The sequence below is a fragment of the Phytophthora infestans genome, genomic scaffold (genome assembly GCF_000142945.1).
Source record: "Phytophthora infestans T30-4 supercont1.4 genomic scaffold, whole genome shotgun sequence".
Lineage (NCBI taxonomy): Eukaryota > Oomycota > Peronosporomycetes > Peronosporales > Peronosporaceae > Phytophthora > Phytophthora infestans.
This window is the reverse complement of record NW_003303755.1, coordinates 707,089-728,526: the sequence shown is the minus strand read 5'-3', so window position 1 is coordinate 728,526 and position 21,438 is coordinate 707,089. Positions and strand designations below refer to the sequence as shown.

Genomic DNA, 21,438 nt, shown 5'->3' with positions numbered 1-21,438 from the left:
TTCTCGTCGATGATGGAGATGACGGAGGAAGGAGGGCTTTAATATGTTTTTTGGGCGTAGCCTTTCTTAATATGTTGGCTATAACATGTTTATTCCTCTTCTATCCCTGTGGTTCCTGGATCAGCGAGTGGATTTGTCGGCAAAAGGGCTGCAGCCTGCCATAGTGCAGTAAGAATCGGCGAATTTGGTGACGTCGCAGCTTGAAACAGGCAAGAAACAAGGTAAGAATCACGCCGGATACCGGAAGGTAAGAGCTTGTGCATGTACCTGCCACGACCCTTGAACATTCGTTGATGCATGTCTGCTCGGATCCCTTTGCTTGCCATGTCATGAAGCCACCCGACACGCTGAGCTTCTGTCATCGGTAGGGCTTGTTTTTCTGTGGGTCTCTTGGTCACTTCACGCAGCTTTGCAGCGAGATCTCGTGTTCCCTGGTCATCTTGTACTTTACCAAAGTCTTCTGGGTGAGTCTGGGTTGGCTTTAGAGTGATCGAGCTTACTGAGGCAATCAAGCAAACTGTGAGGACGAAGAAAGCGAATTGAATTAGTCAAAGAGCAACACGTACGTGTCTTCGGGTTGAGCTGGAACGGTGTCAGTGCACTTTCCATCTCATACTCGGTCTTGAGCTGCTCGCGCCAAATCTGGTTGCGAGCTACCTCATCGATCTTGGATGCAAGTGATTCACGCTTCTTGTCTGACATTGCAGGAAAATCCTTGGAGATAAAAGCACAAGTGAAGATTGAGGACGCTTGAATACGTGCAACGTCGCATGCCGATACAGTGTGTATTTTAAGAAACCTATTTGAAGGAAAATGGGCTATGACAGTTTCTCGCTAATCAGTTGGTGCCTACATCTTTTCCATCGTAGTTTTGACAGCCTTGATGAAGTCGTCACGCTGCTGAACTTCGTACGAGTTGCGCTTCTCCACGATCTGTCCGTCGTCTGCCTTCCACTTGTAGTAGATGCTTACCATAAGTGCGTTCTTCTTGAGGCAGGTCATCCGTGTGATGTGCGACAGCGGGTGGCAAGATTTCACGATGAACGAGTCGTCCTCGTTGCGCGTAGCAGACCTCAGAACCACAAGGTTATTCTCCATCACAACCACGCGACGTGGGTTCATGCTAGAACGCGAAGCAGCACCTGCATTTCCAATAGGTGTTTTCTTCTTGTAGCACGCGAAGAATGGGCTACTCACGCATGACAACATTTGTGTACGACTCACCGTCATCCCCTTCTTGAGTTCACAAACGTGGCCCTTGATAACTTCGTGAATAGGTCCTGCAACACTAGCGCCGACAGGAGAATCCTTCGCGAAACTCGAAGTTGCAGATGTACGACTACCGCCAGCGTCTACACCTTGAACGAAGTGTCCTTCCTGATCTTCATCGTCGTCGTCGTCATCGATCGTGAACATTTCGTCCGTAGACTCGTGGAAAAACTTGCTGTGAGCGGGGTCAGCTGAAAGGACAGCTCGTGGCGCGGGAGGCGTACCAGAAGAGCTTGTGCTACCTGCGGGCGACTTACCTGTCGACGGTGACGTCACAGCTCCTGCTTCCTTCGGGGTGGGCGAAAAGGTTGCAGGGAACGGAACTCGGACCTTGGCTGTGGTTGTCGTAGTAGCCACTGCAGCTTGCTCGACGGCGTGTTCCATCGCAGACTCGACTTTCTTGAGCATATCCAGACTCTCCGAACCGATTGCGACCAGTGAGGTGCGCCATTTACTGAGGTTCGGCATTGCTGGCTTCATCTCCTTTGTAGGAGAATCACCCGAGCTCTTCGCCGTAGCCGCCGTGTCTTTCATGCTTCCTGTGCGGGTCTTATTGCCCATGTTTCCCATGCTGGCTGCAGCGTTGGCAAACTCAGCGGTGGTTGCAGCAGATTTCTTGAGAAGCCATTTCGTGCCGTCCACCGTCGGACTCAGGAGTGTCTTGCTGCCAGTCTTAAAGGCACCTGTAAAACTCGAGTAGTAAGAACCGCATGGAGGGCTCTTGGTGTTGGCAGGAGAAGAGAGGTTGATATCCGTGAAACCAGCGTCATCCAAAGCAAAACTTGAGGACGCTTCACTTGTTCTTGAGCTTCCAGTCCGTAAACTCGCAGCAAACCCCGAGCCAGAGTCATGCACACACTCCTTTTCTTCAGCAATTCTCGCAGTTATAGCGCCGGCAGTGGCAGGAGGATTGGCAGCCTCCATGCTACGGTCATGTTGACAAAGCTGGCAGTTTGGTGTGTCGTGGTCTGCCAGGTCGTCTACAGTCAAGCTGTGAGAGCGGAAGAGATGGCCGTGAGCAGCAGAGTACCCTCCATCCAGGACACTCACGCGTGGGAACTCGTGCTTCAGCAAGAACTCAATCGTGGATTGCACGCGCGTTTGGTCGTTCGCGTACGTCTCGAGAAATTCTTCGCTTAAGCAAAACGGGGAAGCTGATGCCACACCTTGTTTTTGCTGGAACTGACGTAGCTCCTCTGCAATGTGCGCATATCCTTGCCCCATAACACAAATGTGGACTCCAGCGCCTTTTAACGGACCGATTGTTGCGAGCACTTGATCAAGCACAGCAGGGTCGGAGACCGCATTGGGATCAAAATGGAAAGCAGTGGGAACTTGACCACGTCGCATATCTTCCTTTCCACGGCAGTCCACGATAAAATAGCGAAGTGATCCAGTTTCGTGACCCTGAATACCTCCGAACACAGATGGGATAACTTCACTAACCTCCAGGGTCACAGAGACAGAAGCTACGTCCATGGCCTGCACGTGCAGATAGAAGAGCTGCTGGGCTTCTGGAGAATCCGTCAGCGAAGTCGATGTCGGCGACGACAAAGCTGCCATGGGATTCAGCGGAACCATCGTGAGCAACTTGACGGGCATGTCGATCATCAACTTCACCGGCATGTCAATCATCATGTTCGACACATCCTTCAGACCTTGTGTCGATGCTGACAGCAAGTTGTTCATCCCGAAATTGTTGCTGGTAGTTCCTGACGTTTGAGCCTCAGTAGGCTTTACGTCATCCTCGATCACTGCTGGTGGTGGTGTGCCGGCACTGCGAAGCTTAGCGCAAATGCATGGTGGCGTGGAATTTATCAAGTGACGAATCCCTCGAACGAAGACGTTCTCTTTGGTCGCTTCACCACGGAGTAGCGTATCCAAGAGGGTCGTTGCCATGCAGTGGCGTAGTTGCTCTCCTTGCATGCGCATCAACGCTTTCTCAGCCGTCACAATGGCATAAAGTGTGATGAAACATCCCGTCGTAAGTGGAGCATTCGCCTGTGAAGAAAAAGCTTCCAGCACTAAACTGCAGTCCCAAACCTTAAGCAAGAAGTCGAAGTTGGCAGCATCACTTACCACTCCCTCACCTTCGAAGAAAGAGCCAAGCCACGAGTCTGGTATAGCACCACTGTCTTTCGTTCCATCACATTCCTCAGGAGGCGCTTGATTCCACGTCGGGAAGTGCTGGTTCAAATGGGAAGCAAGTCGTGGGGCGTGGTAGAGCAACATACGCTTGAGTAGCGGACGTCGGCCTGTCGTTGATGAGCGAAGGGGGACCTTCTGGCTAACGTGTGGAAGAAATCGACGACATGTAGCTGCGAGTGTCTCCACTGTTTCCGGGTGAAGAGGTTCACTGCCACTCGCAAGCAGCAACGGCGCGAAGGTAAGTACGATTCCCGAGTAGTAGTCAATGTTGAGTTGGCTGCACAGATAAGTGACGAGTGTTTCAGCACTGTCGATAAAAAGCAAGTGCGTGCCACGCATATTGTCACCGACTTCACGAAGAATACGCGCGTGCGCTGCACTCGAAAAAATACGTGAACACAGGGCTTCCACCTCCTTACGAAGCAAGGCTTGGCTTGGTAGCGAGCGTGAGGTTGTCTGGACCGCATACATCGAAGCCGAATCTTCGGTTCCGGGCTGAAACAAAGATAACAAGTCGTGAGAACTAAGTAGTCATCTCACGAAAACCATTCGATACAAGCCGCACCTGGACAGCACGTTGCCATAGTGCAAGCCGAGCGCTTGCTGGAAGCTCTCCAGTCTCGAGGAAAGTTTGTCGCGCAGTCAGCACATCTGGCATCATGCAACAAACGTGAGCACAATAGCGACAAAACCGAGGGCAATCAGAACGTACCGATTTGGATCTTGTGCGGTGCGTGGACTTGACTCTTGATCTGCAACGAGGAGCTACTGTTCTCACGCGAGCTACTTGCATTGGCCTGCTTGTTGGCTTTCTGGACAATTCTCTCGAGATCGTCGTCGTCATCGTCATCAAGCGAAATATTGCCAGCCGAAACGAATGTGCTTGCTCCAGCGCTTTTGACGAGCTGCTCCAAGTCATCGTCATCATCAAATGAAACAGAGTTTGAGGTATCTGAAGTCACGTATACTTGCGAGGTTGTGCTCTGCAACATCCGATCGAGATCGTCACCAGAGTCTGGTGCAGTGTTGTTAGCCATTTCCACTGAAATTGGACCAGACTCAAAAGAGCTTGGCTGTGCGTCAAGCATTCGGTCGAGATCATCGTCATCATCAAGAGAGACACTGCTTGGCGTATCAAACCTAGATATCGGAGGAGGGGCATGAGTGATTGTGCTCGTACCCTCTAGCATCCGGTCGAAGTCGTCGTTGTCGTCGAGTGAGACGCTATCAAACGTGGTGGCAGAGGTAGGTGCTACTGGCACAGGTGCAGGAGGGGGGACAAAGTTCGATGATAACGGTGGTGCGTCTGGAATTAAAGTACTTGCTGTAGTTGCCGGCTGGGAAGACCCGCCGTCATCGAGCCAAGACAAAAACTCATCCTGTTCGTGACTACCAATCTGCTCCCAGTTCGATCCGTGAGAAGGCTGAGAAGGTTTAGTAACTTTACCACTTGGCTCTCCGCCCAACAAGTCGTCGTCGTCTAGATTAACGTTCGTTAGCGTGGGTGCCCCAGTCGCATCCATCTTCGGGTCGTCGCCGAAAATGTCGTCGAAGTCTGCGGCCGACATCTTGCCTCAATCCAATGCCTACAAAAGTGAAAAGCTCCTTTGCGGATAGTCTCCTACTGTAGTAGTATGCTTCAAGTTGATCTGGCAGGCTTCGCTCGGGATGAAAAACTGCAAGGGTGGTTGCAGGTGGCTCACTATTTTTGCCAAACGCAAACATGGGAGAAAACAAAACTGCTTCAGGGACACTGGGAATAGTCAGCTCAAGATTAAAATTGTCCACCCGTCCTAAACCATGCAAACACAACATTACTGTGAGATAGTTGCCATCATAACAATCTCTCTACACACTTTCAAAAATATATATTCTCGTTCACTTGGACCCGATCTTGTACTAACTGTTTACACCACCTCAGGCAGGTGAACAGGAGGTGCAGCATTCATGGCGGCCGCAGCGAACGATTGGTTGTAGATGGAAACCTCCCGCTGATGCAGATATGAATGGCGAATAGCAATAATCCACATTACCACAAGCATGATCGTCTGGAATATATTGGCCGACACGATATCGTCTTTCGTTGGGCCCTGTCCGCCGTAGGGGTACTGCACTCGCTCCGTTGGAAAGTCCGTCTCCGAGATCTGCACCGTTGTGTAAATCTGCTCTGCTACAGTCAAGATGGCAAGCCACACAATACCACGGCAGTAGAAACGAATGGGGCGAATGTCCGTATCGTGTGCAGCCTTGAAGCCCACGCAACCCACGTACACGCCGAAGCAATGCACCATGAGCTCGAGGCCACCAATCAGAGGGTCGGGCGTGTAGTACTGCGGGTACTCGTCGTATCGGTTCATTGGCTGGTCCGTCTCGCTGGCCCCCGCGGCTTCCTGTTCACGTTGAGCGGCCCGTTGTTGCTGGTCATTGGCGAGCAATGCAAACTGGCCCATGACCTTCATAGTGTAGATAATCAACAGGAACGAACTCCAAAGTTTCACGCGACGTGCACAATTACCCAAAGGAGAGTCGAGCATCAACGGGTCTACACGTCTGGCCGAGTCGGACGGGAACACGGCCGACGATACAATGTCACTGTTGATGTTTACGACCGTGATGCCATCATCTCTGGCGGAACTGGAGCTCCCATTGGCATTGAGCTCAGCATTTAAGATCTCGGGGTCGGGTGTGGGCGCGGCCCTTACAAAGAGGTGAATAGTGTGTCCATCCTCGACCTTATAGCTATCGAGCGTGGACTCATCCTCTAGCACTCGGCCACGGTAGATGAGTCTCTGGGATGCCACAGCCACCTCTGTACTCTCCAACACCTTTTGTTTCATCTGGGCCACGGTCCAGTCCAGGCGACATGGGATGTTAAAGAACTTTCCGTTTAAGTCCAGGATGCGGACGTTGATGGCTTCGGGATCTGCGTCCTCTTCAGGCTGCTGGCCGGCGTCCTCCTTGTTGTCCTCGTCTTTGGTCTCGGGAGTTTCCTTCTCCTCCTTCGACGTGTCTTCATCCTGGTCCATCTCCTGGTGCTGACGCTGCAACGTCGGGTGCTGTGTTTCCTCCACGCTGACATCGCTGTCACTTCGCATTAGCGCAGATCGGCTCGCCGTGTTGAGCGGCGATGTCACGCGCGTGTCCTCGGCTGTAGAGGGAGATGCGGGTACAGCCGTCGGCTGCTGTGTTGTCTCGTCTTCTTCGTTGTCGCCTGGAAGCATCTCGTACCTGCGTCCACGTTCACTGCTCGCTGTGGGTGACGCCCCCAAGAACCTCCCCATGCTGCACGTACAAAATGCCTCTTCCCTTTTCCGCAGTGAGGTCGGAAACTGAACATCCAGTATGGATTGTTTAAAACAACCGATATTTGACCAATAACAGAGCGCCGTTCTATTGACGCTTTATGACCAGCATTTTTTTGTGTAATCATGGCAAAAGCGAAAGCGAAGGCGCCCGTGGCGACGCAGTTCAAGCGGCTTGGAGCAAAGAAGCAGAAGCGGAAGACCCGGAGCTCAGTGGAGATTGCTCGGCCATGGACGACGCCGCAATTTGAGGAACTGGCCAAGGAGGATCGTGATATTGTGCTGGATAGACTTCAGAAGGAGGTGGCTGAAGTACCGACCACTCTTAGCCGTACAGTGCGAGGCGTGAACCAAGTGGCCCGAGCATTGGCCAGACGTGAAGTCAAAGTGGTGGTCTTCGCGAACAATCCTGAGTCGCTGGCGTTCGGCCACCTGCCGCTACTCTGCAGACTGCACCAGGTGCCTATTTGCGTGCTCCATTTGTCATCCAAGACGTTCGGCAGGATCTTTAAGCTCAAGAGTATGGTGGCCATCGGAATTAGAGCTCCAGTGACAAAAGTGGAGACGGATGAAATTGCCGTGGTGGACAAGAAGCCGCTGCAAATAACAGAAGCAGAGCAGAAGAAGATCGATAGTATCACAAAGTTTTTGATCTCCAAGGCCAGTAAGCGGACATCGTGAAAGTACCTGTAGATGACCAGGATGCACAGTTACAATGTAAAACATTGTGTTTAAATTTTCGCCGTAATGCGGTGTCAGTCAAAAAATATAGTACTTCAGCTAGCAAAAAGCTCGAGACCTCGAGATCATGGAGAACGGAAGACAGCTCAATCTGGGCTTTGGAGCACACCTGACGGACGAAGTTGTAATTCATAGCAACGAAAGCAGCATACGCATGCTCGTCCCCGGTGAACAGATAAAGATATCGAATAACTGAAGTACCATAGTAGCAACTTCAGTCGAGTTCAATTGACAAGCCTGAATTCGAAAAAAACACTCACCATACTTTAGTCAAGTGTTCGAGACGCCAATCAATTTAAAAGCATGACAGCGCTGCGTAAGGTGCTGGTGGTGATCGGCACGACGGGCGCAGGTAAGACCAAGCTGTCTGTGGACTTGGCCAAGGCAGTAGGCGGCGAGATTGTCAACTCAGACGCCATGCAGATGTACCGAGGGTTGGACGTGGCCACGGCCAAGATCACCGAGCAGGAGAAGCAGGGAGTGCCCCACCATCTCTTCGACGTGGTAGACCCAAGCTCCCGCTGCGACGTGCTCGACTTTAAGCGCTTGGCTTTGCAAACCATCGACGACATACTGGCCAGGGGTAAAGTACCCATCGTCGTGGGTGGCACCATGTACTACACGCAGTCTATCCTATGGAAGTCTCAACTTCTGGACGATGTGCCGGTCAAGTCTCCGGCCACCGGCCACAAAGAGCAACAAGAACAGCAGACGCCAGAAGAACTGTATGTCCGGTTACAAGCCGTAGACCCGGTGATGGCCGCCCGGCTGCATGTCAACAACATGCGTAAGGTGCAGCGCAGTCTACAAGTATTCGAACAAACCGGTGTCCCTCATAGTGAGCTACTGGCCCAACAGGAGCAGGGGCAGAGGAACATTGAGAAATATTTCGATGCTTGTGCGCTCTGGGTGCACGCTAGCAAACCGGTGCTTAGCGAACGCCTTGCGAAGCGTGTGGAAACGATGTTGAGCTCCGGATTAGTAGAAGAGATCCGTGGGCTGCGTGTCCATGTGAAGGAGAATCCACCGCGAATGAATCCGGACAGCGAAGATGATGAAGAAGCGCAGAACTCTGTTGGTATTCTGCAAGCTATTGGATACAAAGAATTCCAGCCCTATTTCGACGCATTAGAGGCGAATAGCGGTGCAAAGGAGGAGGGTTCCAAAGAGCTGGAGACTGTTTTAAACGCGTGCGTTGAGCAGCTAAACATTGCAACGCGTCAGTATGCTCGACGACAGCTCTCGTGGATCCGAAACAAGTTTGTAACCAAGAACATCCCTGTATACCAAGTGGACAGCAGTGATGTCGCTCGATGGGACACTCTTGTGGCTCAACCTGCTGTTGACATTGCTCAGAAGTTCCTGAAGGGTGAGCAGATCACGACGTACCAGAGTGTCCAGCAGCAAAAACCCGAGGCGACTCAAGCAGCTTCGTTAGAGGACAAGTTCCAAAAAAACACATGCACGGTCTGTAATGGGCGGGAATTCACAGGGAAGAAGCAGTGGGCTGAGCACTTGCGCTCAAAGGGACACAAGTACCATCTCAAGCGAGTACAGATTGAGAAGGAGCGAGCAGAACGTGGAGAACCACCAATACCCAACAAGAAGCGCCGACATGAGAAGGATGTTAGAGATGAATCGCCATCACAGACGACAGATACTGAGGCACAGACGTCCGCATAGAACCAAAAGGTGCAACATGTTGATACTCTATCTATTGCTTGCGAACTTTTCGTTGCCCCAAGTTCCGCTCAAGCTGAGCATTAAGAACAGAGAACGCTCGCTTTTTGTCTGCACTGACGACTTCCTCAGTCAGATCCTCCTCTGCGATGTCGTCTCCTCCGCTTACAGACATCTTATTCTTGCGAAGAATAGAGGTGGCCTGCAGCTTGCCAGCCTTCTCTGCTTCGAGCGTGTCCTTGAGCTGTTGCAGTGCTTCAGTGTATCGAGGCACCAGCGTCTTCATGTGTTCCTGTTGGAGCGCGTACGGCTTCAACTTGTTGTTGTCGGCTTTCTTGAGCATGCGCATCATGCTCTTCATCTGGCCCAATTTCACAAGCGTCACACAGCGACCGTGACGGCCAGCACGAGCAGTACGACCCACACGATGAATGTACGTCTTGATGAACGACGGTACGTCGTAGTTTACGACGTTCGCGACATCCTCGATATCCATACCACGGGCCATAGCATCGGAACACACGACCGTCTCCACACGCCCAGCCTTGCAGTCTGCCACTAAGGACGATCTCTGTTTCTGCGAAAGACTACTCGAGAACTCTCGAATACGCTCCGGGTGGGTAGAGTACAATTGGAGTAGTCGGGCCAGACGATGGGTCGAGTTCACACTAGCCGTGAAGACAATGGACAATGAGCCCGCAAACTCGCTCAGCAGCTCCAGCAGCACAAGCGGCTTTGATCCAGTGTCACACTCGATCCAGTACTCATCCAGATTCGTAGGCGTCGAGTACATTTTCTTCGATCCGGTAGCTTCGTCACCGTCTTCATCTTCATCATCCGAGTCACCAGCATTGCCCAACTTCGCGTTATCAGCCAGCGGGTCGTCAATGCGGCCGATCTTGGTCAACTCAGCATTGCTCATACCGATGGCGGCCAGCTTCCTCGGGTTACGTGTCAGTGTAGCAGACAGCAATACTCTTGTAAGAGGCGTACGGATGCGACGTCTGTTGATGGAGTCCTGGCGACGACAAGTGACGCCGACGCCAAGGGTGAGGCCGTCCTCGTCCACCTCCTGGCCGTTAAAGACACTAGCGTAGACCTTCGAGATCCAGTCCTGGTACGACTGATTTAACAGTCTATCGGCCTCATCGACGATCATGATCTGAAGGTGCTGCAGTGTGAAGCCCGGCGTCTGTTCCAGGTGATCCACGAGACGACCGGGTGTGGCCACCAGGATGTCCACCAAGCTGCGGCCTCCATCAGTTGTGGCGATCACTTTGTTCCCTGAAGTGGCCCCCACCAGAGCGTTCTGCTCTGCTGCGAAGTTGCTCTGGCCGATGGCTAACCCGCACTTAAGAGGTGTGCCCTGAACAAACTGCTGGACGATCTGATGTACCTGCACGGCCAGATCGCGACTTGGTAGCACGATAAGCGCACGAACGCGACATACGACGCGTGGAAGGAGGCGCTGCACGATAGGCACCACATACGTAAGTGTCTTACCACTGCCGGTTGGCGCCGAGATGCAAATATCCGTCACGCGGTCGCTGTCACTGGCCAGGATCTTGGGGATGGCCACGGCCTGTACGGGGAAGAACGAGCGAATGTTTAACTTGGTTAGCGTGGCGCACACCTCTGGTGCCAAGTTCCACTGCTCGGCAAGCTTGGCCACGCCGTACTTGGCCAGGAAGCGCGCCGTCGCATCTTCGTCCCCTGTCGAGCGAGGCATCACCAGTGGTTATGTGTCAATACTGGGATTACTACATTGTATAAGTATTATACACACTTTCTATAGTACTTTATACTACATCTGCCAATGAAAATACAATAGTACCGGTGCTCGCCAGTCATTCACTTCGGCTGGTCAGCAACGCTTGCCCCATAGTGTATCATTCCTTGAGCATGACGTCGCATCACCACCGCTCCGGGCCGCTTAAGCAGACGAACAAGAAGCATAAGACTGGTCGACATGACTCCAAGACGCTGTTGGCGCGGCGTTCTGGTGGCAAGGTCGAAGGCCGTCGATCGAGCGTACGCAGCACAGGCTCCAGCATTGGCAGCATGAGCTTGTCAGGCCAGAAGGCGGCCCGTCTGCAGCGCCAAAAGCACCTTCGCGACAACAAGCGCGAAGAACTGCTGCTGCAGCGCCGTTTTGGACTTGGAGGTTCTCTTGGCCCGCCCAAGATCGTGGCCCTGGTGGCCCTCAGTGACATGGCCAACCTGGCGGAAGTGCAGCAAAGCATCTTGGAGGGCGCGGCTACCGTGGAGGAGCCGGCTCAGGACGCCATCGGTCTCAAGAATTGCACAGTCGGTGTCTTTAGCCAGCACAAGCAGAAACTCTGTGTCGTTGACTGCGGCTGCAACCTGCTCGTGGCCCTGGACGCGGCTAAGGTGGCCGACGTCGTGCTGTTCGTGCTGTCTGTGCACAACGGTGCGGACGGCGGACTGAGCGAGGAAGGTATCAAGATCGTTTCGGCTGTACGTGCGCAGGGCTTGCCGACCACGGTGGGCGTCATTCAGGGACTGGAGAAGCACACGGCCAAGGGTCAGACCGAGCTCAAGAAGCTTGGCAACAAGTTCTTCGCCACGGAGTTCGGCGAGAGCGCCAAGGTGGCGCTGGCCAATGTGCCCGGCCAGCTGTCTCGCGTGCTGATCACGCTGTCGCCCAAGGTTATTCACTGGCGCGAAGCACGCTCGTACATGCTTGCCACAACAGCCACGTTTGTGCCGGGCTCTGAGGCGCAGAACGATAAGGGAGAACAGGTCGGTGAGCTACAGGTGAACGGATACTTGCGCGGTAAGCCGCTATCAGTTAACCAGCTTATCCACATCACGGATGTGGGTACGTTCCAGATGAGCCGTATAACACGAGCGGGTGCCCGTCAGGTGCAGCACGGCAAGATGGACGCAGACATGAACGCCAAGCCTCCTGTTGCCCCGACTGCTGCTGGCCAGGACGAAGTACTGGTGCTTGCTACGGCCGACCCTGATCTACAGGAGGATCTTCGTTTCGAAGCCGAGTACGACCCATTCGCGTCGGAGCAGACGTGGCCAACGAACGAGGAGATTGCTGAGGCTGAGGCCGAAGCCAAAAAGCAGCGCCAGGCGGATACTGTGGCTAACAAGGGTGCGTCTAGCTACCAGGCTGCTTGGCTCGATGGAGATGACGAGGAGGACGAGATGAAGGATGAGGAAGAGGAGACAGACGCTGCAGTTAACCAAGACTTCTGCAAGACTGCCGATGACGACGAGGATGACGATGACGACGACATGTTCATGGTTGACGACGACTACGTAGACCAGGCTCAGAAGCGCAAGGATGAAGAGGAAAACATGACGTTCCCAGACGAGGTGGACGTACCGGTGGACCAGCCTGCTCGTGTGCGTTTCGCCCGATACCGCGGCATGAAGTCGCTGCGTACGAGCGCTTGGGACCCGAAGGAGTCGCTTCCTTCGGACTACGCTCGTTTGTTCCAGTTTGCGGATTTTGCAATGGTGCAGCGTCTTGCTCTTGCGCGCGGCAAAGATGCCGAGCGTGCCATGAAGGACCAGCTGCGTCGCAAGTCCAAGACCCTGCAGACTCGCTCTCGTGCTTCGTCGATGGCAATGGAGGACGTGGAGGACTCGGCTTCCGTTGCGTTATCCTATCTTGGTAGCGAAGCTCTGCCCAACGAGTTCGGTGAGATGGGATACGTCCCGTCCGGTGTCTACGTGACTCTGCACCTTAAGGCGGTGCCGGTGGCTAAGCTGCAGGCTCGTATTCAGGCTGGCCCTCTTGTCATGGGTGCTCTACTGAAGCACGAGAACCGACTGAGTGTGCTCAACTTTTCAGTGCAGCGCGCTTCGTCGTTTGCTGGCGAGACACTCAAGTCCAAGGACGAACTGTCTTTCCACTGCGGCTTTCGACGATTCTCGGGTAAGCCCGTTTTCAGTGACCAGAGCTTGAAGAGCGACCAGCATCTCTTCCAGCGATTCTTACCGCAGAGTGGCTGGAGTGTGGCCACTGTTTATGGTCCCGTAACATTCCAGCCTGCTTCGTTGCTGCTCTTTAAGCCTGATGGTCAGCTTGTGGCGTCCGGCACGCTGAAGAATGTGAACCCGGACCGCGTCGTGCTCAAGCGTGTGATCGTCACGGGCACGCCGGTGAAGGTGAAGAAGCGCAAGGCCGTGGTTCGGTACATGTTCCACTCGCCAGAGGACATTCGGTGGTTTAAGCCGGTGGAGCTCGTGACCAAACACGGTCTCACCGGCCACATCAAGGAGTCTCTCGGTACGCACGGCGACCTCAAGGCTGTCTTCAACAAGCCCATCAAACAGCACGACACCGTGTGTCTCCACCTATATAAGCGCGTCTACCCCAAGTTCCCGACCATGAACCCTCTGTCGAACTAGATCAACGGAGTTAGTAATCTTGCCCCTTATGCATCTGAAGATTTTTTTTCCTTTTGAGATACTGTAAAACTACGTATACAGTTTGATGCCCATGGATTAGTATTGCAATGTATGTCCATGTCGGTCTTCATCTCGAAGTGATGAAAAACATGCCAAGCATGCGTTGACCGGTGTGGAATGACACGACCTTAAGCGTCAGTGCTGGGCCAATTGCTACATGTAGCTGCGACCTCGGTATCGACTTTCCTTGAATGTGGCAACTTGTACTCGTAGTTTTCGTATGCGTGAAAACACGTTCGGTAGCCATGACTTTGACAGAGAATAACAATAGCATCCTATCATACTAAAAGAATGGCTGATTCAGGAGTCAGCTTTACTCACGCCGTCGCTTAGTAGCTGGCGCATCAGTGGGGTCAGTTTCCTCCCGTTGACGTGTACGGCCACGATGACTAGAAGCGTCGTCTCCTTCAGTCCAGCACAACAGACTATCCACAACAAAGCGCGCGATGAGCTCGGTTACGCCGAGCCACACGAATAGTCCTCGCAGCAAACGCTTCAAGCGCTCGTCGCTATCATCTTCATTTTCCATCGAGTCGCCTCTCGCGTAGGCCCGTAGTTGTCGAACAACTTGCTGAGCCATGGTGCGCAAGAAAGTTGCGCTGCTTGTTCCAAATGCTGCGGCGCGACTAGCAGACGTGGCTCGAACTAGGTATTCAACCAGGTCCGGGATAAATGGCTCCACAACACGCAGCAACTCGTTCCCAAGCGCCGTCTGTCGCTCTTCAGACCCATTAACTTGATCCAGCACGTCAGCAGGGAGCGCATGCGAGCGCAATAAACGACGGAGTTCAGCAACGAGATCCTGCGCCCACGTTCGGATATTCGGTCTCGTCACTCGCGGAACATCAACGCCACTGAACAACGCAAACCCAATGTGTGCAAGGATATGGTGGAGGTGAGTGGCGTCGCCAGCCACAACGCCGTAAAGAGTGGAGATCGGTAGTTCACTCATCAAGCGACTCACAAAGTCAGCCAAGTTCCAAGTTGTGGTCGCATGACTGCCGCCTAGCCCTGCCGCGAGCGAGAACGGGAACACTACTGATGACATTAGAGGCAGACCCATGCCAGAGATGGAAATGTGCGCGCCAGTGGGCGGTACTGAGCCATTGACGTCGTTTGGCACTGCATCAGTACGTCTGCTGCCCGTAGTTGACTGGGTAGTCGTCGCTGCTGCAGATGCCGGTAGCGCTGCGCCACTAGTCGGGTTCGTAAGATCCACTGGTGTGTCTGGTGTTGATCCGGGAGCCACTGCTGGGGTCGCTCTCGTAGCTCCTGCTGCTGCAGAGCTTCTGCTGCCCAGTAAATCCGTGACGTTGAATCTAACTCGTGAACGTGAGTGACCTGTACTTGACGACCTCGCAGCACGAGCTGGTCCCTGCACCACGTCACGCCTCGCTCTGTCAACTACAGTTGAGCCAGCAGTGCCTCCGCCTGCAGCTCTCCCTTGATTAAGTGCCGCTTGAATCCTATCACCCGCCGCAGTCAATGTACTTAAACGTCTCGAAAGTGGCTCGCCTAACAGCACTGACTGTCGAACAAATGCATGCCGTGCCATACGCGCCAGCAGATCTGTCGATTCTCCAATAGTTTGCAGCGCCTCGATGGCACGAAGTACGTGGCGAGGTGATACCGCTGGTTCGGCGGTGTTGCGAGCACCAGCGTCTCCAGTGTTGGGTGCACTGTTCGAAGCTGCCTCAGCTGCTACCATACTAGACGCAGGTACTGGTGCAGTGGGGCCGGGCGGGAGTGGCGCTGTAGAAGACTCAGTCTCAGTTGATGGTATCGCAGTCGACGCAGACGGACCTGGACCAGCGGCAGCACCATTCGTGCGGTCGCGCTGCGCAAGTGCAGCCGATAAAAGCCGAAGTCGTGGCCCAAAGCGTTGCACGAGGGTTAAGAACATCTCCACTTGTTGCTGTAGTTCTGTCATGGCTGCGTTGGTGTCTCCTTGCGGTAGTGCTGTAAGCTCTGCGGGGAAGTCAAGAGACGCGTCGTCCAGCGTCGCACGGACAGATTCGAGTCGGGCACCCGTGCGAGCACGCAAAGTGGCCTGTCGCTCAGCACTAGTGGACGAAGATCGTCGTCCGTGGCGTTGCCGTCCAGACCCGTCTCGATTTCGGTGGTGATGGCGAAGAGCTCTCGCCGTGGCGGCTTCCATCTCGGCGGATGTGCTGCCGCTCGAACCTTCGCGTGAAAATGTTGTGCGACGTCGTCCACGCGCCGCCGTTGGGCCTACACCCTCTTCAATTTGTGTCACGAGGTTGGAGATCATGGAGTTGAGAAATGGCACTGTCACGTCTGAAACCCTCGGGCATCGAGATGGTCGCACCCATAACCACGCGACTGGGCAGGTCGCCACTTCCTGATCGCCCCATTGTCGGGTCGGGCTCGTCGTTATCTCTCGGTGGCGTTAAAGATGACTGCTGACGCAATCTCGACCTGGCCAATCGCTCATACTCGTCCCGATAATATGTTCGCTCAACACGCATAGGAGCGTACTGGTACGGAGCGGGCATCTGTCTACCTGCAGGAGGAGCACCTTGGCCGGCGGAAGGGTCTGGAGCAGACGTAGCACTGGCCGACGCCCGGCTAGCGGCGTCAGTAGGCGGAACAGCCCGCACCACAAGGTGCAAGACATGGCCATCCTCCAACGAGTACGCGGACAAAGTCTGATCGTTCTTAAGCACTCGTCCGCGGTAGATGAGTCGCTGACGGGCCAGCGTGACGCCCGTCTCGGCGGCAACGAGCTCCTTAAGCTGCGGCACGGACGCAGCCGCGCAAATGGTGATCGGGTAGGTCCTCTGATCCAGCGTGCGTACCTTGAGCGACAGTTGTGCGCTCTCTGCAGCTATGGGTGGCTCGGCCGCGGGCTCTGGCATGGAGGCAGCGGCGGGAGGCGTCATTGTTGTTTTCGCCCTGTCTCGATGGAGTTATCAACGTGGCCTGGACGATTTCAGTGCACTTTAGCGCACAAAAATTCGGTAGTCGACGCGCAGGAGACTTGGCCAGCGGATGTGGGGGAGCAAGCGGGTGGAGAGAACCTGGAAATCACTCACAGACGCTGCGTACAGGACGGCAGTTGAGACGACGATGAAAGTGTGGAAGACTCTCCCGTTGCAGAGAGGCAGTAGCCGTACCTAAACGAGTGAAAACAGTATTTCTGTCAATCATGTTCAAGACGTTTTTTCTACTTAACGTTAGTTTAACCTTTAACCTACACTACGCTCATCAACCTGTTGCCGGAGCGACGAACTACAGTATACTGCTGGTTCGGGAGCAGCTCAAGGACACACTGTTCGATGTTGTATTTGAGGCCGATACTGGCACTGCAAAGAATCCGCGCGTATCAGCTCAAACGCTTACAGCCCGTTCAGTAACGAGTTACAGTAGCAGCGGACATGAGCCTCGGCAATGCCTCGGTTGAAGCGTAACTTTGTTCAGTTCGCAGGAAAAAGATGTCGCATGACGAGCCGGAGGGAGATGTCACCTTCTCGATTCATGAACGCGCAAAATAGGAACCGCAGACGTAGTCTGACCTGACTTGCTTGCGGTTGGAACGACCTGGAAGTGGATATGATCATAGTTGTTTTCGTCGGAAGAACTACTGTCCACAACTGTGATAAGTATAATGAGTTTTTGCTGCAGCTTGTCGAAACTGAAGCCTGCTTTCCCTCGTTTGGCATTACTTCGCACCTTACTGGAACTTTTTCAGCTCGGTCGAATCAAATCCTCACCACGTACAAGAAAAAAATAAACGGCAGCGTAGCACTAGGGAAATTTCTATTGACAGCAGGATGGTAAACAGTGCTAACAGCGCAGATGTTGCAGCTTGGGTCTGGTGAATAACGGCATCACTACTCTTTTGGGTTATTTATGAGATACTGTACTCCCAAGTCTCTCATTGGACGATGCTCAGTGCGATTCGAGTGGTAAGATTCACTGTACGTCGCTCATTCTTGAGTTCTCCCTTTAGCGCTGTGGAAAGTAATGAATCTCGACGCACTACCTCAGGCCAAAGTGTTTTCTGTCATTACGAGGAACCTTCAAGATATCATGGACGTACTTGCTGATAACTTACGGAGAAAACGTTGATTAATAGAAGAAATGTGGATAGCACCTACGGAAATAAACACTGCCATCAAAAACGAGATATCGCGAAGCAATTGCCTTGGCCGGCATATTGACGATGTCTAAATAGTGCGTTGTGCACTGCTCGTTGTGTCTCGAGAAAGTGATATGATGGCGCTCCTCGGTGATTACTGGAATACTACTACAGCTGTAGTAGGGATCGAAGGCAGGGTTTCCTAGAATAGTATTGCAATTGTATGGTAAACAACTGATGAAATATATAATGGTGAGCATGGTAGAGCCGACATGAAATACATTATTGCACCCTTGACAAAGATGAAATACATTATGCATACCTCAAATTCAATTCTGCTTACCAACCATCTGCACCATTGCCACGTTCCAATATCGGCGATTTGTCTTGAGAAATAGGATGTTTTCCAGTTGGGCCGGCGCCATGGCTTGCCGCTGAGGAGACAACACGATTCCAGCTTGGCTAAAAAAACGTTCGGCAATATTAGACGTCGGTGGAATGTATTGCACCAACTCGTATCTGTTCATATACAAAAGGAATTGGTCAAATTGACATGACAACGACATTTAAAAAGCTCCTACCTCGGTTGCTGTTGCGCATCCACCTTCCGCTTCTTAAGTGCTTGCTCAGCAAAGCTGAGCTTTTTATTTTCCTTGTTGGCTGCGGCATGCTGAGGTTGGATTAAGGCTGGAGCAGCAAATTGAGCTAGAGCCGCGACAGAGTTTCGCGTCAAAAGCCGAGTCTCTCCGTTCAGAACTTGTACGCACGCCATCTCGAATATCGGGAACTTGACTATGGGGGCCTGTGGAGCCAGATAGCTCCCTAGGGATGGTGCTTTTTCCATGAGGCTGTCAAACAAAGCACGAACATCTGCCAGCGTTAAGTTACCTTCCTCCTGGAGCTTCTTGCTTACCGACTCAAAATCCTTCAGATCGTCAAGCGTTGAACGCAGCTGCCTCTCTTCCAGTGGGGATGGCATGTACGCTGCTAAGTCGTCATCCGCGGAGTCCAGGAAGGGCTTGAGCTTGAAGTAGCGTTCCACCATGGAAAACGTGGAGGACCATCGAGTCTTTTGCCGAATAACTGGCCGGAGTGGTGTTTTGTGTCTATGTAGTCCGCATAAAAACAAATTAAATAAAACTCGGATATAGAATAAAACTCAGATACGGCTTACCTTAACTTTGCCGACTGATTGAGACCAGCTGCCATGTAGTGGACCAAGGTATCATCACATATGGGCTTGAGGGTCGTGTAGCGTCGCGTTAGGCTGTTCTCGCAGAATGAGAGCGGCAAGTTAGCATCAACAATCCACTCTAGCCATCCAAATATATTGGCGCTCTTTTTGTCTACGAACGACAAGAGTGTGCCATTGTTGCCGCCTTGAAAACTGTCTAGAGTAGTTTCATAATCAGGATGTTGACTATAAATGTGGTTGATTAGGTTCGTGTAGCCACGTTTGGCGTCCTGTTTCCGCTGTACGCCGCAGCGACATCGATAGAAACCCATACAGTCGTCATTCTCGTCACGGATTGGCTTGAAAAATACATCGCAGATCTGCTTTCTGGTGTAGCGAGAAACTGGTGATCGCGTTGGGGAGAGAAGATTATCCATGCCAGCACGGAATTTACAAATGAGCCTGGCCTCAGCTCAGAGCAGCAGCATGAACGGTTGGTTGTCGAGTAGCTCCAGCGGCCGCTTTCTTATTGGTTACTAAGTAATACAATAGGGTTATGATAAGTAAATTTTTGATTTCAAAATGACAAAATATGTTACTCTGGACTAAATCTACCGAAATAAGTTATTGACGGGGGAGTCGTGCGGCTCGAAATACATAATGGTATGGCATAATATGGCAATTATTGCTTATTACAATATATTTTTAGGAAACCCTGATCGAAGGTTGTCAGCAACGACGTGCGATGCGATGAAGATAACTTGGTTTCCGTATAAAAAAGGTGTCGTAAGTCGAGCTCTCGCAACTCGTATCACGCGAAGAATGGTTGAACGATGTCCAGTATCTCACCTAACTGCAGACGCTTGCAGGTACGGTTGGTAAGGCGGAACACTTCTGGCAGACATTGGCCATCTCGTAAATCGAGAGCCACCCACCCGGCCCACTGCACGAATGAGAGCTGGAACAGTCTCTCACTGCGACAAGGGTGGCCATTACGTGCTTTCTGTGGCGGCGCGTAAACTGAGAAGGTCGCTGCGCCGTCGTGGTCAACGGCCATGCAGAACACATTATGCTGGCCTGCGCTAACCTTCTCATCGGTTGGTGTCGGACCACTTAAAGGTGAATCTAGCTCTTCCGAGCTTTCATCATTATCGTAATCGTCGCTGTTGGCGTCATAGACTTCATTCGTCACACTTGACGCTGATCCTCCACTTGTGGCAATGGACATCATGGCACTGGCTGCGGATCCCTCTTCGAAGTTGTCGTTGCTGCCAGCGTAGACACCGGTGACGATGTTGTCATGCTGGTAGTACGAATGGTAACTAGAGGTCGACGTGTCCAGGTGCTCCGACGTTCGTAGTCCGCTGAGGGATTCGTTTCCATTGACGAATGTCTTCTGGACGTCGGAGCTGGTGCTGGTGCAGTCGCCACACCCGGAGACACCGACGCTGGTCTCATTCGTGTCACTGACTGTCTGGTTGCGAGCTCGCTTGGCAACTTTAACATTGCCTTCAAAGGCCTCACGGAGGACAGTGATCCAGTGGGCATACACTTCGGCGGTTGGTGCGAGAAAGCGGAGCTTCTTGCCTTTCGCGCCGTAGCGAATGCGGAACTGAAGTTTGCGACGGTCTTTGGCAGATCGCGGGAGGAGATCAATCGGAAACCCGTGGTGACCGATTGGTAGCTCGATGCGGCCGCCGAAGACGCTTGGACGCTCCACGCGGAGGATGTATGAGGCACTTCGGCTACCGTAAGGCATCAAGTTGACCAGGAGGATGGAGGTCTTGAACCAGAAGGGCCCGAATTTGAGTTTCAAAATGCCGGAAAAGGCCATGATGGCTTTGGTTTCCAGTGTTGGTGGTTGAGACTGGCTGGTTGTTCTTTCGGTTGTGCGGTGAGAAGGAAATTCTCGAGTGAGCGAGCTGTGGGCTGCGTGTTTCCTCCATTGTCAAGACCGACGAGAAGAAGTTTCACCTTCGTTTCGGCTCTGTGGCCAGCGAGCGATCTGGTAAAAGATACCGTAAATCCTTTACGTAAAAGTCCGCGCAACGGAGACCATGAAAAATGCTGCGAAGTGGACAGAAATCAAGACAAGTTGCAGACGGATACGGTCCTTTGGTGTTTGTCACCGAAAGAGCAGCACTGTAATTGTGACGGAGTTGCAGAAGATGTGATCTCATCTGATAAAGCTTTAAGTGTGGTGCTACACTTGTGTGAGTTTTTGAGCGGCAGGACATCGATCGGGAAGCAATTTGTCGTCATTGCTGAAAAGGCAGTGTGTTTCCCAGAGGCTAGCGAGCTGTCATCGATTGCGTTTTCTCGCTTTAGCGTTTCCATGCTGGCTAGATTGGCATGGCGTCATAGTTGCCGTTTACCATCAACTTCTCAGAAGTACCATGACCACAACGAATGCCTCAGCACCTTTTCGGTGCAAGACTATTTAGGATTTTTTTCAGCTGGTTCTCTTGCCAATCAGCCATTTTTCTGGAGTTCGGCCTCGTCACTGCAGCTTCGACACATTCCCCAAATTCATTGACGTATCGCTGACTCTCCTGAGCTGAGAGTTAAGT

General features: G+C 52.7%; 10 protein-coding genes across 10 annotated transcripts; 3 read left to right on the top strand and 7 right to left on the bottom strand.

The window, feature by feature from the left end:
* Nucleotides 1-32: 32 nt before the first annotated feature.
* On the bottom strand, nt 33-715 carry PITG_03162 (cleavage induced hypothetical protein; the record flags this gene model as incomplete). Its single annotated transcript, XM_002906203.1, has 3 exons — nt 33-199; nt 268-499; nt 567-715. The coding sequence occupies 3 exons, from the start codon at nt 700-702 to the stop codon at nt 121-123; spliced, it is 447 nt and encodes a 148-aa protein (XP_002906249.1).
* Nucleotides 716-849: 134 nt separating this feature from the next.
* Nucleotides 850-4,078, bottom strand: PITG_03161 (uncharacterized protein; the record flags this gene model as incomplete). Its single annotated transcript, XM_002906202.1, has 2 exons — nt 850-3,912; nt 3,983-4,078. 2 exons carry the CDS (start codon nt 4,076-4,078, stop codon nt 850-852), a joined length of 3,159 nt encoding a protein of 1,052 aa, XP_002906248.1.
* A 1,246-nt stretch (nt 4,079-5,324) lies between these two features.
* Nucleotides 5,325-6,512, bottom strand: PITG_03160 (ubiquitin family protein, putative; the record flags this gene model as incomplete). Its single annotated transcript, XM_002906201.1, has 1 exon — nt 5,325-6,512. The coding sequence occupies one exon, from the start codon at nt 6,510-6,512 to the stop codon at nt 5,325-5,327; it is 1,188 nt and encodes a 395-aa protein (XP_002906247.1).
* A 333-nt stretch (nt 6,513-6,845) lies between these two features.
* Nucleotides 6,846-7,400, top strand: PITG_03159 (uncharacterized protein; the record flags this gene model as incomplete). Its single annotated transcript, XM_002906200.1, has 2 exons — nt 6,846-7,268; nt 7,314-7,400. 2 exons carry the CDS (start codon nt 6,846-6,848, stop codon nt 7,398-7,400), a joined length of 510 nt encoding a protein of 169 aa, XP_002906246.1.
* A 363-nt stretch (nt 7,401-7,763) lies between these two features.
* On the top strand, nt 7,764-9,143 carry PITG_03158 (tRNA isopentenyltransferase, putative; the record flags this gene model as incomplete). Its single annotated transcript, XM_002906199.1, has 2 exons — nt 7,764-8,120; nt 8,169-9,143. 2 exons carry the CDS (start codon nt 7,764-7,766, stop codon nt 9,141-9,143), a joined length of 1,332 nt encoding a protein of 443 aa, XP_002906245.1.
* Nucleotides 9,144-9,174: 31 nt separating this feature from the next.
* Nucleotides 9,175-10,869, bottom strand: PITG_03157 (DEAD/DEAH box RNA helicase, putative; the record flags this gene model as incomplete). Its single annotated transcript, XM_002906198.1, has 1 exon — nt 9,175-10,869. The coding sequence occupies one exon, from the start codon at nt 10,867-10,869 to the stop codon at nt 9,175-9,177; it is 1,695 nt and encodes a 564-aa protein (XP_002906244.1).
* A 173-nt stretch (nt 10,870-11,042) lies between these two features.
* Nucleotides 11,043-13,532, top strand: PITG_03156 (pre-rRNA-processing protein TSR1; the record flags this gene model as incomplete). Its single annotated transcript, XM_002906197.1, has 1 exon — nt 11,043-13,532. One exon carries the CDS (start codon nt 11,043-11,045, stop codon nt 13,530-13,532), a length of 2,490 nt encoding a protein of 829 aa, XP_002906243.1.
* A 373-nt stretch (nt 13,533-13,905) lies between these two features.
* Nucleotides 13,906-14,655, bottom strand: PITG_03155 (secreted RxLR effector peptide protein, putative; the record flags this gene model as incomplete). Its single annotated transcript, XM_002906196.1, has 1 exon — nt 13,906-14,655. The coding sequence occupies one exon, from the start codon at nt 14,653-14,655 to the stop codon at nt 13,906-13,908; it is 750 nt and encodes a 249-aa protein (XP_002906242.1).
* Nucleotides 14,656-15,518: 863 nt separating this feature from the next.
* On the bottom strand, nt 15,519-16,495 carry PITG_03154 (ubiquitin family protein, putative; the record flags this gene model as incomplete). The annotated part of the gene is made up of 4 exons (XM_002906195.1): nt 15,519-15,560; nt 15,604-15,890; nt 15,952-16,025; nt 16,092-16,495. 4 exons carry the CDS (start codon nt 16,493-16,495, stop codon nt 15,519-15,521), a joined length of 807 nt encoding a protein of 268 aa, XP_002906241.1.
* Nucleotides 16,496-19,336: 2,841 nt separating this feature from the next.
* Nucleotides 19,337-20,702, bottom strand: PITG_03153 (uncharacterized protein; the record flags this gene model as incomplete). The annotated part of the gene is made up of 2 exons (XM_002906194.1): nt 19,337-19,404; nt 19,718-20,702. 2 exons carry the CDS (start codon nt 20,700-20,702, stop codon nt 19,337-19,339), a joined length of 1,053 nt encoding a protein of 350 aa, XP_002906240.1.
* Between the last annotated feature and the right edge of the window lie 736 nt (nt 20,703-21,438).